The sequence below is a fragment of the Dama dama genome, chromosome 5 (assembly GCF_033118175.1).
Source record: "Dama dama isolate Ldn47 chromosome 5, ASM3311817v1, whole genome shotgun sequence".
In the NCBI taxonomy this organism is placed as follows: domain Eukaryota; kingdom Metazoa; phylum Chordata; class Mammalia; order Artiodactyla; family Cervidae; genus Dama; species Dama dama.
In genome coordinates, this window is record NC_083685.1 from 82,354,387 (window position 1) to 82,372,351 (window position 17,965).

Consider the following 17,965-nt stretch of genomic DNA (forward strand, 5'->3'; position numbering starts at 1 on the left):
GATCTCGTTTTTCTGGGTAGCCTGTGTGTATAGGTAAATCTATGAAGTCCATTTCCAGAATGGCATTCTCCTTAGTCAAGAAGGGAAACTGACAATTAACTTCGAAATCTGAGGAAGGGTATTATTTTTTTCAGCCTCCAAAGATCAGCGGAAACATGTCATGGGAAGTAACATCTACATATAAAGCAATTATAGATCTGCTGAGTCTAAAATATACAGAGATAGAGAGATAGCAAGAAACTAGTTCACAGGTACCTAGAGGTATGGAATTTGTACTATGCCTAAATCATCAAAGTTAATAAGTGAAAAACTTGTAGTTTAGGTTAATACATTTCTATGTGAAGGAGTGAAGCACAAACGTACTACCTAGTTAAGAATTTTTTTTAAGAATTTGCTAGCTAGAGTGGCACAATGCTCTGCTGATTTTAGTTTCAGTAGAATAACACTGCAAGATACACAGATACTGAAAACTGAACATACAGACCCAAGGTTTAAATAATATTTTCACTTTGAAAACTGTCACAGCCATCAGAAGATTTGATCATATCAAATTATATTTTTAAATTCTACTCCTTTGAAAAGTAATTTGATGAAAAATAATTACACCACCACTAGTTGAGACAGAGCAAGAGCTGTCACTATAGTAAAGGGATAGCTACAAAGTTTGCCACAGGAACAATTAAAAAGATAATATGTTTAGTTGTATAAATTGTTTAAAGGTAAGACACAAAGCAGTGAGCCCCGATAAGGGGAGGCGCCACACTGGTCATACCTCTCTAAGCAAAGGCAATCAAAGCTCCAGATTAGCATCTTCATAACAAGCAACTGACTCCAAGGCATGGGTCATAATCAGAGACGTATTTCCGGGTTCAAGAGCAACTAGACTCTTTTTAATAGAAGAATCTAAAACAGAATTTCCCTATAAACCTCTTTTCATAAAGAACCCAAATCAGAGTTTGAGATTAGCAGATGCAAACTATTATATATAGAATGGATAAACAACAGTCCTACTGCAAAGCACAGGGCACTGTAGTCAATATCCTGTGATAAAGCATAATGGCAAAGAATATGAAAAAGAAAATAAATGTACAATGGAATCACTTTGCTGGATAGCAGAAATAAACACTACATTGTAAATCAACTGTACTTCAATAAAATAAATTTTTAAAAAAGAACCCAAAACATTTATGCTTTATCTTGTTAAATCAATAGAAAAGTAACACTGTTACAACAGTGGTCCCACTAGATGAAATAGATGAAGTTTTGCCAACAAAATATTATTCACCCACTTAAAAAACGTGATCAACAAAAGAGATCCAGACCACTGGAGAGGTGGAGAAGAACTCATAGAAGTCTAATTCCTCATCTACGGTGTTTCTTTAGCTCAGCTAGAGATAGCACACACATTTCATTGCTCTGGCTGTCATTCTGAAAGGGGCTAATGATTTTCTGCAATGAAAACAGGCTGAGAAAAATAATGGAACTTAGTCACTAAGAAGTCCTTCTCTACTTAAAAAGACAAGTCAAGCAGAGGCTCAGAGTTGGAGAACAATATCTGAGAAACTGCCATGTGTTTCACTGATAGAAACCTAAGTGTCGATAAATCAAAGATGTAAGATCTATTCCTTACTCAAACATCAACAGGAAACTCTTCTTGCAGCAGAGTTAAACAAAATTATGGATTCAATAGTTGATTGAAGTTCCTCTCTATGGCATGAAAGAACTTTATAAAGAGCTAAAATTGAGATAGTGCTATATGATATATACAGTCTTTCCCCAGATTATAGCTTGAATATGGCACATTTAATAATACACATGGTAACTGCTTTAATGATGTGCATTTCATCTGACCAATGGCCAGTTACTTGACTCTAAGACATTAATAATATGGCAGTTTAATAATATATATATAAAAAACCCAATCAACAAGGCCTGCTACTGTAATCTCGAATAAAACACTTCAGGTTAAAATATATCATTTCCAGGATTCACAGTTGTAAATGATAATTCCATATGAACAGGATCCGTTAAGCATTCTCAGACTGCAACTATCAAAAAGATTTATTAAATCACCTATCTCAATAACTCCTGCAGTGCAAGTCTAGGGACCTTAGATACTGCTGTGCTTGTTTCCAGGGGACAACCCTGGTTGCCAAGTTAAAGCTGAGGAACAAGTATGTGTCCTCCAAAATACAAGTTTACACTAAGAATGAAAGCTCAGTGCTCACGTGGACCATGCGATCAGACACAAAGTGCAATCTGCTGGCAACAGCTCAGAAAGCCAAGAACAAGTATAAAACCCATCAGCTTTCAAACTTCGAAACATCCAGAGACAGAATCAGAAACAGAAGCTTTGGTCTTTTAACAGTGGTCTTCACAAACCAGTTTTGTGTTTGTTTCCATTTTCTTTCACAGTTTAAGCCTCAATCAGATCAGCTGTCTCCAGGGATTTTGAAATTGCTATAGATTAAAATCCTCTCTGACTCAACTGTTTGACTAATGCCGGGTGTTTAATAATTCTACTTGTAAGAGACTTTTTTTGATGAAACCCTGCTGTATGCTAGTTTCAGATGCGCCACAGCTGCGCCATATAGAAAGCATCACTGTCCTTACTTTTGTTATCACTGCATTTAGAGATGAGAAAATGTATCATGGAAAACAGTTCTGTTAAAGATGGGGCTGAAACAATTTTACAATATTAATTTAGCAACTACCACCTATAGAGGCAAAGACCTATTTCCAGGTACCAATGATACATATTCGTGGCTGGGTTTCAAGGATAGGAAGTTAATAACTGTGATAGACAGAGTTAAGTTAATGAATTTCTAAACTTCATGCTTTCAATAATAAAGCCATTTAATTTAAGCTATAGCATTTGGACTCTCTGCTTCCACAGATCAGGTACTTTGATACTCAACAGGTTGAGTAAATTGAATCCATATATTGTATTTACGTTCTCTGTCAAGGTTGCTTCTCCACATTTGAGAGATCAAAGGCTAAAACAGTCATCAACCCTGTAGCCTTCAATACTGTGTTCATTACATTTAATCAAGTGCCAACTCCATGGTATCATTCACCAACCTTAACAATATTTAAATGCATGGCGTTGTTTAGCAGCAAATGTAGGCACAGTATTGTTTTAATACACAGACACACATGCAACTCCCCACACTCATGTGCACGCACACTTGCTTGCTCACATGCAGCCATCCCTCCTCACCCTCCTTCCCCAAGAGAAGAGAAAGATGGCAAGAAATACACAGTATCTACATTGTGCAAAAAACGAAGTTAAAAAGGCATGGGAAAAAAAAACATTAAACATTTTGTATGTAGTCTTCTACCTGAGGCAGCATCGATCACGGTGGAAATTCCCCTTCGATCAGACACTGGACGGGATGACCCTGGCATGCTGACTGGGTCAGAGCGGACTGGCTGGATCCTGCAATGCAATTGAATTTAATTCACATATGTTACCAGCATCAAAACTGTCCCATGCTACAACAGACCTTAAATCAGCAATGCTGGAACAGCCCAGTCCATTAAAGAACCATTCACTCTAAAATAAGGCAAATGGGTGAACTTGCAGTCCCTAAGGTTCTTTCAAAAGATTTAAAGCATAGCATTCTCTACACTCTGGATCCCTTCTTCTCTTTTTGTGATTTTCAACAGCTTTTAAACAAGGGGTTGAAAAACGGACATTCATTTACAAAGGGACAAATGAAATGCAATGAGAGAAGACACAAAACACATTATGCCGAACCCTTTGGCATTTGAAGAGTATATGTGGAATCGAGACAAATGGTACATAGGAAGTTATTTGCAAAGCAGAAGTAGAGACACAGATGAAGAGAACAAGTATACGGACACCAAGGTGGGGAAGGAGAAGAGGGGTGAGTTGAGAGACAGGGACTGACATATGTACCATGTATAAAACAGATAACTAATGAGAACCTACTGCATAGCACAGGGAACTGTGCTCAGAGTTGATGGGAGGGCAGTCTGGGGGAGAATGGATGCATGTATATGCATGAGTGAGCTGCTCTGCTGTGCGCCTGAAACTATCACAACTCTCTATTTTAGTTATACTCAAACACAGAAAAAAAGGTTAAAAAAAGGGAGATGAAAAGTTTTAAGAATCTTCAAATTCATGAATAGAATTGTTGCCTTCCTTAAAAGACATCAGTTGATACAAAAATTTGAGTCACTCTCTTAAAATCCTTAAAGAAAATTATTTTACATGTGGCAACAAGCATAGGATAACAAACCTAGACAGCATATTAAAAAGCAGACATCACTTTGCCGACAAAGGACCATACAGTCAAAGCTATGGTTTTTCCAGCAGTCATGTACCGATGTGAGAGGTGGACCATAACGAAGGCTGAGTGCCAAAGAATTTATGCTTTTGAATTGTGGTTCTGGAGAAGACTTGAAAGTCCCTTGGACTGCAAGGAGATCAAACCAGTCCATCCTAAAGGAAATCAGTCCTGAATATTCACTGGAAGGACTGATGCTGAAGCTGAAACTCTAATACTTTGACCACCTGATGTGAAGAACCGACTCCTTGGAAAAGACCCTGATGCTGGGAAAGATTGAGGGCAGGAGGAGAAGGGGTAACAGAGGATGAGATGGTTGAATGGCATCACCGACTCAATGAACATGAGTCTGAGCAAACCTCAGGAGAGAGTGAAGGACGGGGAAGCCTGGCGTGTTGGAGTCCATGGGGTCACAAAGAGTCAGGATATGACTTAGCGACTGAACAACAAAATAGGATAACACAGCTGTGTTGGGATGTGGCTGCCAGGTGGTTAGCTAAAATCTCTACTATCTAACTGAGTTACCACCACAATATCACTAATTAGCATGTAAGAATCAATTAAAATGTCAGCAAAACTTCAATTTACTACATATGAGTTTAAGTTGCTTGGAAATGGTGAATCTATTAATGCTAAGAGTCTAGTTCCAGCTGTAGTTCTGTACTATTCACTGAAGGATTTCTGTATCGCTAAAAGAGCCGAGAGGCCCAGGCAACTTAAAGGAATAAAGACTTACTATAATAGTCTAAGTGTGCATTTTTTGGCAATGCTTTCATTCAATAAGTATTTGTTGAGTTTTAGTCATGTGTCAGCAGTATTCTAGGAACAAGCAGAAACAAAACACAAAATGCAAAGTCTGTGTGCAGATATATGGTATAGTACACGGGAATTCAAGACTGATGCAAAGGAAAACTAGTGTGAAAATGAATGAAATAGGTAATAAGAGCTCGGAAAGAGGAAATGAGGGAATGAAAGCATGGTCCACAGCAGAGTGAGAGGATCTTGTGGAACTGGAACAGAAATTGGACCTCTAAACAGTGTTAGGATGATGTATTTATATACAAAGGAGCAAGAAGATCTCTTTAAACACAGAAGTAGAAACAGCAAACCGGTGGATTTGCAGCCAAGCATGATAAATGCAGGTCATCTTGACGAGCATGATTTGGCTTATGCATAGAGTTTATAGAGGACACTGATGAAGATAAGAAGTTGATAAGCACCATGGGACATTACAGAAGCCTGACATTTCAATTACGGACTGTAGAAAAAGGGTCCTCACTGAAAGCACAGTAGGAATGTATATGTGCTTGTTGTATGAAAGGCAGAAATAGGAGGGAGGTGAAAACTGCCTTTGACCTAGCACTGGAGGTTGGAAATGCTGCTGTACTAATGTTGACCACTGCTCTAGTGCTGTACTACAAGTAGCCCTTCTATACCAGCTTATTTTCCCAAGCCAGTCATGGTGATCCCGGCATCTCATGGTGAGATTAATTAGGTCTGTGATGAGTGAGTCTAAGCAAATGTGGGACAATAAGAAAAGAGGAAGAGTTTACTTGACGTTTCTAGAAGAGATGTTTTCTGGGTCTTAATGAAAAACAAGCAGCTAGCCTGTTAGATATGTTCAGTGCATGCAAATTAAAGCTACCTCCCAGTCTAAATAACTTATGTAGGCTAATAAATTTCCTATTATTAATTCAATTTACAGCACTGGAGTTTCTGAATCAACCACAGTTGTGGGTGGAGTGTGGTTTGGGCTAGAGATGAAAGAAGGTTGGCCAAGAACTGATGGATTGAAACTGGGCAACAGACACACAGGGGTATAGTCTATTATTCTTCCTAATTTTACAAATTTTATATATGCTTGAAATGCTTCCATAATAATAAAAAATAAAAAAATAAAAACAAACTGGTAGGGGTGATGAAAATGTCCCAGAATTAGGAGGATGCAGCAAAACATAGTGACTATATTAAAACTACTGAACTGTACACTATGTTTCATGTTATATTAATTACATATCAATTAAAATGACATGATTAAAGTGTGAGGATCTAATGTATCACACAGTAACTATGGTTTTGATAATACTGAAGTTTGCTAAAAGAGCAGAAGTTAAATGTTCTCACACAGAAAGATCACAACATGTATATGTAAAATATATCAAACAATGGATGTATTAATTAACTAGATGAAAAAATGAAATGAAGTTGGTTTCCCAGGAGCTAACCTCAAATGGAAAACTAGGTTTTATATCTCAGTTTCTTTTACATTATCTATTTCTCAGGTCTATTCATAAATATTTCATTGACCTTTTTCTACATGTTAAATCCCTATTCCAAATAAGGAGCTGCTATGAGGTGAGCCAGGCTTCCTTGGTGCCTCAGTGGTAAAGAATTCACCTGCCAATGCAGGAGACATGGATTCGATCCCTGGGTCGGGAAGATCCCCTGGAGAAGGAAATGGCAACCCACTCCAATGTACTGGCCTGGCAAATCCCACGGACAGACGAGCTTGGCGGGCTATTGCCCATGGGATCACAAAAGAGTCAGACGGAACTGAGTGACAAAACAACATCGAGGTTAGCCATGCCTGATCCCCTTATGGATATGACAGCCAACAACACACCTGACAGCTGCCATTTTGGTTAGGATACAGGAAGGCAGACTATCACAGCATCATATTAATTCTCAGTGATCTGTGGAACAGGAGAAGGCACTGAATGTGAAGGGTCAGTTGCACCGAAAAATCTCAACAAGACTTCACAATTTAAAGGAGAAAGTAAAGTCAGCAGCCATAATGCCATTGTGCATAAGCCGAAAGAATTGTAGAACCAGATGTAAGAAGTCGGGATAAAGTGATGGTGCACAGAGATGAGGAGACTATCAAGAGTGGGATTTCTAATTGGATGCTGGGCGGGAAATGGTACTAAACAGGACACATGATTGAAACAATGTGAGATAAATCTGAATTTTTCATCAAAATTGTGTTCTCATGGGGTTAAGATCTTAACCAAGGGCCTACATGCTCAAAATTTTAAATATAAACTGCAAGCGAAATACAACAAAATTATAAACCTGGGACTAATATAAAGGTTTCTAGTATTTATATATGCCCAACAAATAGGACATAAACAATTTAAAGATAAATACTGGGAGCTCTTTAGTATAAGAAAAAGGAAAAATCCCTGAGGAAAATTCTAGAGGATTTCAGGAATAAAGCTCTGTCTGAAGAAGCAAGTTAGAGAGCTCTTAGACAAAGACCTGCGTCTGAAGTAAGGGGTAACTAAGAAAGCTAGAGGAGGTCAAAAACAAAGGAACAGGGACATCCCTGCTGGTTCAGTGGCTGGGACTCTGTGCTCCCAATGCAAAAGGCCTGGGTTCGATCCCTGTTCAGGGAACTAGATCCCACATGCCACAGCTAAGAGTTTGCATGCTGCAAATAAAGATCCTGCATGCAGCAACTAAGACCCAGCAAAGCCAAATAAATAAAAATACTATTTAAGTAACAGAATAACCTCCAAAAACAGATGAGTATGCACTGAATCACTAAGCTGAGAACTGACTCTGCTTGACTTCCTGAAAATGGATCATACTTTACAATTGGTATCTGTGAAAAATGGTCCAGCATCCACCAAGTTGCCTCACCACTGAAGAAAAGTTCTACTTCTAGAAAGCTGAAGAAAATATAATAGACCCAAAAGAGCAAAAAGAAAAAAAAAAAAAGTGGGAGGCTATTATACAGAGTGAAGTAAGTCAAAAAGAAAAACACCAATACAGTATACTAACACATATATATGGAATTTAGAAAGATGGTAACAATAACCCTGTATGCAAGACAGCAAGAGAGACACAGATGTATTGAACTGACTTTTGGACTCTGTGGGAGAGGGCGAGGGCGGGATGATATGGGAGAATGGCTTTGAAACATGTATATTATCACATGTGAAACGAATCGCCAGTCCAGGTTCGATGCATGATACAGGATGCTCGGGGCTGGTGCACTGGGATGACCCAGAGGGATGGGATAGGGAGGGAGATGGGAGGGGGATTCAGGATGGGGAACACATGTATACCCATGGCAGATTCAAGTCAATGTATGGCAAAACCAATACAATGTTGTAAAGTAAAATAAATTAATTAATTAAAAAAAAAGAATTTTTAAAAAGTTTAAAAAAAAAGTGAAGAAATAAAGGAAAGCAAACTAAAATAAAAACCTAAAATACTTGAAAAGGTATTACAGGAGACATGTTTCATTACACGTGCGTGTGTGCTAAGTCACTTCAGTCGTGTCTGACCCTCTACAGCCCTACAAACTGCAGCGCACCAGACTCCGCTGTCCATGGGATTCTCTAGGCAAGAATACTGGAGGAGGTTACCATTTCCTCCTCCAGGGAACATTTCCAGGAATCGAACCTGGGTCTCTTATGTCTCCTGCATTGGCAGGTGGGTTCTTCACCACTAGCGCCACCTGGGAAGCATTACATGAGTTGCTCTTTTTTTTTTTTTTTCATGAGTTGTTCTTAAATAGGATGAGATGGTTGGATGGCATCACCAACTCAATGGATGTGAATTTGAGCAAACTCCTGGAGATAGTGAATGACAGAGAAGTCTGGTGTGCTGCAGTCCATGGGGTTGCAAAGATTTGGACACGACCTAGCGACTGAACAGAAAGAAGAAACTAGTTCTAATTCACCTCTACAACAGCCTTTGCCTTAACGAAGAATAAAAATTTGTTATATATTTGTATACTTACAGTATAAAAATTTGTTACTAATGTTGACAAAGAAGTAGAATAAAAACATACTCCCAACATACGATTGGAACATATTTTTCAAACAATTTTTTAAAAAAGAAATTCAAGAAAAAGGTAAAAGGGTTATTTTAGATTCAGATAAACATATACTGTAGAAATTTTCCTGAAAAGAACACAAAGAAAGGAAATTATATTGCATTAGACTGGGCCCTTCATCATCTGTTGTACCCTGATATGTCAAGTCTTGGTATAACAAATTAAACTGCTAAGCAAACAAGTTGCAGAAGTCAAAAAGTTCTCAATTACGTTTAAAAAAAAACCCTAAAAATAAAAAGCATACTCTGTAAACTTTGTATAATGATTCTTACAAGTGAGGATCAAAGAATATGTATGATGAAAACACAGAGGATAATCGGAAATACGAGAAAGGCAACATAAAATAGGACGGCTTTTAAAAGTGCACTGAATATTAGATCCAGGAAAGTACAGTCTAGAACACAAATATTCATTGGAGGTGATGAGATCTCACGGAAGATCCCCGGTGATTAATAATGAACCACAAGTTACAGTGCATGTGTTCTGCAATATGATACGGTGTAAAAGGGGAAAATGTAAAGTTACCTAAGATGTTCACTACAAATGAACATATTAATCTGGTCAAACCACTCTCTAGTTCTTATTTCTTACCTGAGACTGTTGAGGTCAAGATCATCTGTATCAAAATCCGAAAGGGGCTGTGGAGTATCACTTGGACCATGAGACTGCAACACAGATGAACTGGATGATATGACTGTGGTCTGGCCTGAGGGATGGATGGTTTTGAACTGGAACTGTGGACCCATCCACAGACGTCTGTGGGGTCCGGTATGCGTTACAATTTCTACCTGGAACAGACCAGGAATCATGATTGAGGTGTATCATGACCTCCTTCTGAGAGCCTTTCATCATCCCCCCATCTCGTCTCTGAACACTCACATTCTCCAAGAAGCCCATCTTAACCTAGTGGGAGAGGGAGAGGGTATCATCCACAATCAGAAAGTTGTGACAACAGCAGCCTGTATAGACATTCACTACATCCATCTACTGGTTTTTGTCACAATATAATAAAAATTCATTTAGTGTTTGTATGTGTATAAACCGGAGAACACACACACACACACACCCCCCACACACAACACAAAAATCACATGAATATAAAGGGCCAGTTGCCTGCCTCAACACCTAGCATTGGCTGCCTAAGGACTACCTTTTTCACTCATTCTAGACAGTCCTTATCACTCTGTGGGCATGCAATGAATATTACACTTGTCAATCCACATATTAAAAGTAATTCCTTCACTGAGGACTAAGCTCATAACAAATGTGAAGTTGTTCTTGAACTATCCAAGGAAAAGAAAAGGTCTGAAATAATTTAACACTCACAGCCAGTTTCTTTCCACAATTAAATATTATAGTATTTACTATACTTCCCTCAAAATTCCCCCAAATTCACTTTTAAAGGAAGACAGGATTACAAATTTTCTTTCAAACTAGATTTGTCTTCAAAATACCATTTCTTAACTACAGTGTTTCCTCAGCTCCCATGAATGTTGACATAGGTATTTTAAATGCTGCAGAACAGTAATACCAAAATGCTTTATGAATTTCATGCTCTATGGAAGAGGCAGGGAATGTTGCCAATATTAGACAAAGCAGAGAGGAGGACACACGGTAAAACCTAAAAATAAACGTGATTTTATAAACAAGAGACTTGAATAAGAGACTAAATATGCAAACCTTTGGTGAGACACTATTTCTCAATGTCTTATAATTGCTACATTCACGTCTATATACACAGTTCATAGAACTGACTTCCCATGGGCCTTAATGTTGCCCTGAGTTCTTTTATATTTAATCACATTTCTCTGATTGTGGTGATTAATTCTTAACAAAACACAACTGAAAAGGTTCACAGAGTGCAGCTCCATGTTTGTAAAGTCCTAAAGGGCAAAAGCATCATGGTCTTGGAACAATATTCACATTCCCGCTAATCATGGGGAGAAAACGACTCAGATTTAGGAGAGTGATTTCTCATTCAAGGAGTTGTATTCAGCAACATAAATGAGGCCACAGATAAAGCATGCTGTGTATTTTAAGCTCAAAACCATCAGTGTCACAGAGCCGAGAGGTAAACAGATGCCTGTGCAATTTCACTGAGGCGATGGCCAGATGTTCCTGCTCACCCTCTGTTGTGTGCTGTACAAACATATTGTGTATACTTTCACACTGACAGCACACATTACCCCTTTTTCTAATTGAAAAGTTGAAGTGAAGGACAGTGGTTTCTCTGCCAGCATCCTTTTTTAAAAAACTTCATTGTGGTATCCTCAAGAAAGGATGCATCTCCGTGTGCAACCTAACTGAGCTTTTCCTGTGAGTATTTTCAGTGTGATGAAAAGTATGTCACCTAGAAACAATTTCATTCTCTGCTTCCCAGATTCCCTTTAGTATCTTGGGCTCTCCTCCCTGAGAAAGCAGTGAAACTGCACCCGGGCCCCTAGGAGGCACCTGTCTGCTGAAAAGCTGAGGGGATTTGGTAATCCGAGACCCAGTCATTAACTTCACCCAGTGATGTCAGACTTGAAACAGACATAACAGCATCTGTAATGAAGTCACTTGTAATCTCATCATTTTGAAATCTGCCTGAGTATCTTTTATTTCAAAGCCCTGCAGATGAAGACAGCTTCACCTGGCAAGGGGAGGAAGGGTCAGTGGAAGCTGTTTCAGGACTAGTTTGGAGACCCTTGGAAGCCACATTACCGGAGCTTAGGAAAGGAAGGCCAGGCTGGCACTTGTGCAAATTAGGAGGCAGAACTTCCCTAATCAAAGTCTGGGCCCAGTCTTCAGAAAATCTTGCCTCCACAAAAGAAAGCCCAAAGATTGTTGAATGGCTTCACCATTTTAACCAGGTCAGTTCTTATCTTAATCCAAACAGTCCACCTGAAATCCAGGGTTCTGGGGGATATAAATGGCTTGTTTGAAAGATATGAGTACTTTATGTTCTCTGCATGAAAGCTAATGTACACACACATATATGTATATGTATATGTGTGTGTATAAAATATATGTATATGTAGCCCTGCAGCAGTATTTCTGAGAAATTCTTAATATGGAAAGATGATCAATTCTTGATGACCCTAAAAATAATCCAAATTCTGCCCATTTTCCTCTAAGGAAAAAAATTTTTTTTAATAAAAAGAGATAAATGGATCTCTGTTTTCTGTCACCTTAATAGACCCAATGTTTCAGAGTCTCACCTGAGACAGCCACTCTTCATCTTCCTGTCCACTATGGTCAGAAGCTAAACTGTCATAGGACCCGTGCCGAGTAATGGGCCCAGGACTTCCAGGGGGAACCACTGAAGGAGAAAGAAAACATATTTAAACAACTTTAATCCATGCCGTGAAAAAAAAATGAATACGGGCATAACCATCCTGGATACTGTGGTGATTTATAAGCTAAAATAAGACACTTAACACACAATTCAAATAACTAATGAAGAAGAAAGATTAAATTTTTTAGGAGCAAGAAAAATCTCCAACTAAGAGCACACCTTGAAAAATACCTGTGGGGATCTAATCATTACATATATCATTGTTGAAGAAATAAACAGTTAGCTGCATCTTAACAGCACAAGTACATAAGAAGCAGTGACAATTCCACTGCCTGTGCACCAATGTAATTCCTATATCTCAGGACACTTCAATGCCTTCCACCTAACAAAGAAATTAAGTTGATGCACTTCTTATAATTTGGGAAGGGGTTTTAAAAACAAGTATCATATAAGAGTCTTTAAGAGTCTACTTAATAGTTTCACATAAATGGAAGCCATGAAAACATTTTAAATTTTAGTCAGGATGGCTGCTATCCAAAAGTCTACAAGCAATAAATGTTGGAGAGGGTGTAGAGAAAAGGGAACCCTCTTACACTGATGGTGGGAATGCAAACTAGTACAGCCACTATGGAGAACAGTGTGGAGATTTCTCAAAAAACTGGAAATAGAACTGCCATAGGACCCAGCAATCCCACTCCTGGGCATACACACTGAGGAAACCAGATCTGAAAGAGACACGTGCACCCCAATGTTCATCGCAGCACTGTTTATAATAGCCAAGACATGGAAGCAACCTAGATGCCCATCAGCAGACGAGTGGATAAGGAAGCTGTGGTACATATACACCATGGAATATTACTCAGCCATTAAAAAGAATTCATTCGAATCAGTTCTAAAGAGATGGATGAAACTGGAGCCCATTTTACAGAGTGAAGTAAGCCAGAAAGATAAAGACCAATACAGTATACTAACGCATATATATGAAATTTAGAAAGATGGTAACGATAACCCTATATGCAAAACAGAAAAAGAGACACAGATGTACAGAACAGACTTTTGGACTCTGTGGGAGAAGGCGAGCGTTGGATGTTTAGAGAGAACAGCATCGAAACATGTATATTATCAAGAGTGAAACAGATCACCAGCCCAGGTTGGATGCATGAGACAAGTGCTCGGGGCTGGTGCACTGGGAAGACCCAGAGGGATTGGGTGGAGAGGGAGGTGGGAGGGTGGATCGGGAACATGGGGAACACATGTAAATCCATGGCTGATTCATGTCAATGTATGGCAAAAAGCACTACAATATTGTAAAGTAATTAGCCTCCAACTAATAAAAATGAAAAAAAAAAAAAAACAAACACTTTTAGTTCCTAAAACAATGATTTATCAAAAGAAATGTTTCTTTTCTTTTTTATTATGCTTCCATAGTTTCCCTAATTTTTAGGTCATAGGAGACAGGCTTAAAGCAGAAACAGCCTGCTTCTCATAAACAGAACCACCTCTGCTTGGTGTCAGTCATTCAGTCGTGCCCAAGTCTTTGTGACCCCAGGACTGTGGCCCACCAGGCTCCTCTGTCCATGGAATTCTCCAGGCAAGAATACTGCCGTGGGTAGCCCTTTTCTCCAAGAGATCTTCCTGACCCAGGAATTGAACCTGGGTCTCCCTCATTGCAGGAAGATTCTTTCCTAATAGTAAAGATGCCGAGGTTAGGAAGATCTCATGGAGAAGGGAATGGCTACCTACTCTAGTATTCTTGCCTGGAGTATTCCATGGACAGAGGAGCCTGACAGGCTACAGTCCATGGGGTCACAAAGACTTGGACATGACTGAGTGACTAATCTTTGCTTAGTCAAAGCAATAAAATGATTCAGTAAACATTTTATTGAGTTCCTACTATGAACCAAATATTATCCCAACAAAAACTTAGCCTCCTCTACTTAAAGTCCCATACTTTTTATTTGCTTATTTTTATTATAAAATAGGACTTTAATTTTTTTAAAACAATTTTAGGTTCAAAACAAAATGGAAAAGAAGATACAGAGATTTCTCATACATTCTCTCCCTCATTATACACTTTAATACTAAGAGAAATAAAGCAATAAAGTACTGAGGGGAAATAGAGAAAAGAAAAGAGAACCAAAGAGGAAGGAAAGATTGTGAGTATTAAAGAAACCTGGAAGAAATAGAATAGAATGAGAGAAAGAAAATAATCTCAGAATCTCTACCACCCAGAGATATGTTTATATACTTCAATATGTATATTTTCCATAGGCTACATTTCTAAAATTGAAATCAGAGGATATGAACATATCTAAATTTCTTAATGCATACTCCCAGAAAGAGATATATATTTCCACCAGGAGTGACTCACAAGCCAATCACACAACACTCTTGCCAGAACAAGTATTTTGATGAACTAACTCAACAAAACAGGTGTAAGTGAAGTAGACAGAACAGAACGTAGGGCAAGATTTAAAGAAGACATACTCACAAAAACCTTATCTTAGCTAGCTGGGAGGGGAGAAATGATACTTAAACCAGTCAATCACTCATCAGAGGGAGATAAATAGTATTAAAATATAAGATTTGCAATGGTTAAAACTATTAGCTGTGAGTTCTTCAAAATCCTAGTTCTACAGCTGAGATGCAGGCTGGCAACTGGCACAAAATACAGTGACCACCAAAGCAAAACAATTTCCTAGGATTCTGAATATCATGAAGAAAAGAATATCATAACCAATTAATGTTGAAGCATCCTTTTAGATAAAAACTGGTAAGTAAATTTATGTTTGCAAAAGGCTAGGTGTTTCCCAACCACTTGTAATTTTTTAATAAAGTTGAAATTCTTGATACAGAACAGAGCAAGAGTATGCCTCAAAACTGCCCTCTCCTTAAAGACCAATCAAGAAGGCAGCTAAGGACACATGGTTAGAGGTCAGCACACCTTGGAACGCAGCTGAGGTCAGAGAAAATTTTACAGAGGTGAATGAATAGGCCATGCATACATCTGAGAAGAAAGTGTTACAGAAAATATCAATTACAAAGATGTTGAAGTGGGAACATGAAATGTTTCAGTCATGTCAGGAAGCCAGTGTGGTAGGTGCGGTGAGGCAAGCTGAGAGTGTAAGATGAATCAGGAAGGCAAAGAGGGCAGGGAGGGAGGGTCGGCAGATGGTTTAGGACTTTTTTTTTTTTTTTTTTTTTTAAATAAAGGGTAGACAGATAACTGGAAAAATTGCAAGAGAAGTGAGAAATTATACCCTTGTTACTAACTAGTACCTAATGCGATTCTTTCCCCAAGAGTTTGTAATATACTCAACATGTGCTGAGCCCAGCCTACTACCTGTTGCAGAATAAACACTTTATAAATAAATGAATGAACGGAACTTTGGATTCTGGAATAAATAATGAAGGATACCAGGATGGTACAATGCTTATTCACCCATCATCAAAATGGGGATAAACTTGGGACTTCCCTCGTGGTCCAGTGGTTAGGATTCTGTGCTTTCACTACCAAGGGCCTAGGTTCAATTCCCGGTTGGGAAACTAAGATCCTGCAAGCTGCAAGGCATAGCAAAAAAAAAAAAAAGATGTGTGTGGAAGGGTAAATTTAAAAATAATCCAATGGCAGAGAATGGTGAGGAAGAGGATTATAGCTGAAAAAAACATTAGTCGTGAGTTGATGACGGTTGAGAATGACAGGTGCATGGAGAGTCATTATACTGACACAATTTCTTTCTAATTTTGTGTATGTTTGAGATTTTCCACAGTGAAAAGTTTCTCAAGGAGGAAAAAAAAAATCTCTTTCTCCTCCTCCTCTTCTTCCCACCCATCCTGTTTCCCAAAGGAACTGGTCAAAATACCAATCATATATCTATGAAACATTAAATCTGAATCCTAAATTTCTAAATAGAGATTGTGAGAAGAGTTACCATACTTTATGTTCACTAAAAAACAGTATTCCAATTAAGAATGCTTGGAAGCATTCAGAAGATTCACAGTATAAAAATATGTGTGGTGGAAAAATATTTTTCAACATAATGTAAATATCCTTTCCCTCTCCCTCACATTTCTTTACATTTAAAACTTTCTCCAATCAGGTAGGAAGAACACTCCATGATTACTAGCTGGTGGAAACAATGACACACCCGGTCACAAAGAATTCAAAACCCGGTCAGGAATTCAAAACCCTGACCCTGGGATAAGAAAGAGAGATTAAAAGTATGACAGTTAAGAGCAAAGCTCCCATGGTGTCCAAGCAGCTATTAGGAAAGACATGCAGAAACTGGAACAAGAGCCTCACAAACAGAAAGGGGAAAAAAGAGGGTTCCCAAGGAAGGGTACAGATGTCAGAAAGAGTTTTAGGGATGAACAACTGTGAAAAATCCTAATTTGATTCTTGGGTAGAGTTTTGGCAAGTAGCAGGAGGTTCCACTTGGGAAGCAGCATGGGGATTTTGCTCCTCTACAGTAGAGAAGGTGTGCACATAGTGTGTTTTCACAGCTGAGCCTGTGACAACCTCTCCAAGTCCCCTGTGAATGTGGTGGTGAATATTTACTGTACATTCAAGAGTAATATGGACAAGGTCCAGGCAACTGTCAGGCTTTGCAAAGGCTTTGAAACAAGGATGGATGCTACAAAGACCTATGTGAACCAATGTGCTAACTAGTTGCTCAGGCATGTCCGACTCTTTGCAACTCCACGGACTGCACGCTGCCAGGCTCCTATGTCCATGGAATTCTCCAGGCAAGAATACTGGAGTGGATAGCCATTCCATTTTCCAGGGGATCTTCCTGATCCAGGGACTGAACCCAAATCTACTGCATTGCAGGCAAATTCTCTATCATCGGAGCCATCAGGTAAGCCCATGAACCAATACAACAGCCAACGATTAAATCTGGTAAGGAATTGGGACATCTCAGTGGTGAAAATAGAGGTAAAATATCTTTAGCAATCCCATCTCGTACCTGTAAGCCCTATAGAATTTAGATGCAACTATGTAGGAGGTTATAATTGACTGAGATTAATTTTTCCATATTTGTTAGGATAGAGGTACAAAAGAGGACTAAAGAGAATTTATAGAAAAATAAAGTTACATATATTGCAAGCCTGAGTTTAATGGACCAACATAACCAACTTCTAGCTAAAGAAAAATAGTATCTTTTCATTTACCAACTATTCTTAGGGTTTCCAAGATGGCTCAGTGATAACGAATCTGCCTGCCAATGCAGGAGACGCCAGTTCAATCCCTAGGTCGGGAAGATCGCCTGGAGGAGCAAACGGCAATCCACTCCAGTATTCTTGCCTGGAGAATCCCATGGACAGAGGAGCCTGGTGGGCTCCATGGGTCAGAAAGAGTAGGACATGACTGAGCACGCACAACACTGTTCTTAGACAGTTAATGATCTTGGGTTAGAAAAGGGATATGGAATTTTGAAATAAAAATCTCTGTTATGCTCTATCCCCTACCTTTAATACAGTAATTTAAAACAAGTCTATCCATCTAACTATAAAGGTATACTGTCAATT

The 17,965-nt window shown here is 38.7% G+C and overlaps 1 protein-coding gene across 1 annotated transcript in view; it reads right to left on the reverse strand.

The window, feature by feature from the left end:
- The window catches only part of BCAS3 (BCAS3 microtubule associated cell migration factor), a 583,611-nt gene that overhangs the window by 272,778 nt on the left and 292,868 nt on the right, over positions 1-17,965 (reverse strand). Inside the window, exons 21-23 of the mRNA XM_061140731.1 lie at positions 12,360-12,460; positions 9,751-9,947; positions 3,342-3,439 (exon numbers count right to left, since the gene is read on the reverse strand). Coding sequence (XP_060996714.1) covers positions 3,342-3,439; positions 9,751-9,947; positions 12,360-12,460 — 396 coding nt within the window. The remainder of the gene's footprint in view (positions 1-3,341; positions 3,440-9,750; positions 9,948-12,359; positions 12,461-17,965) is intronic.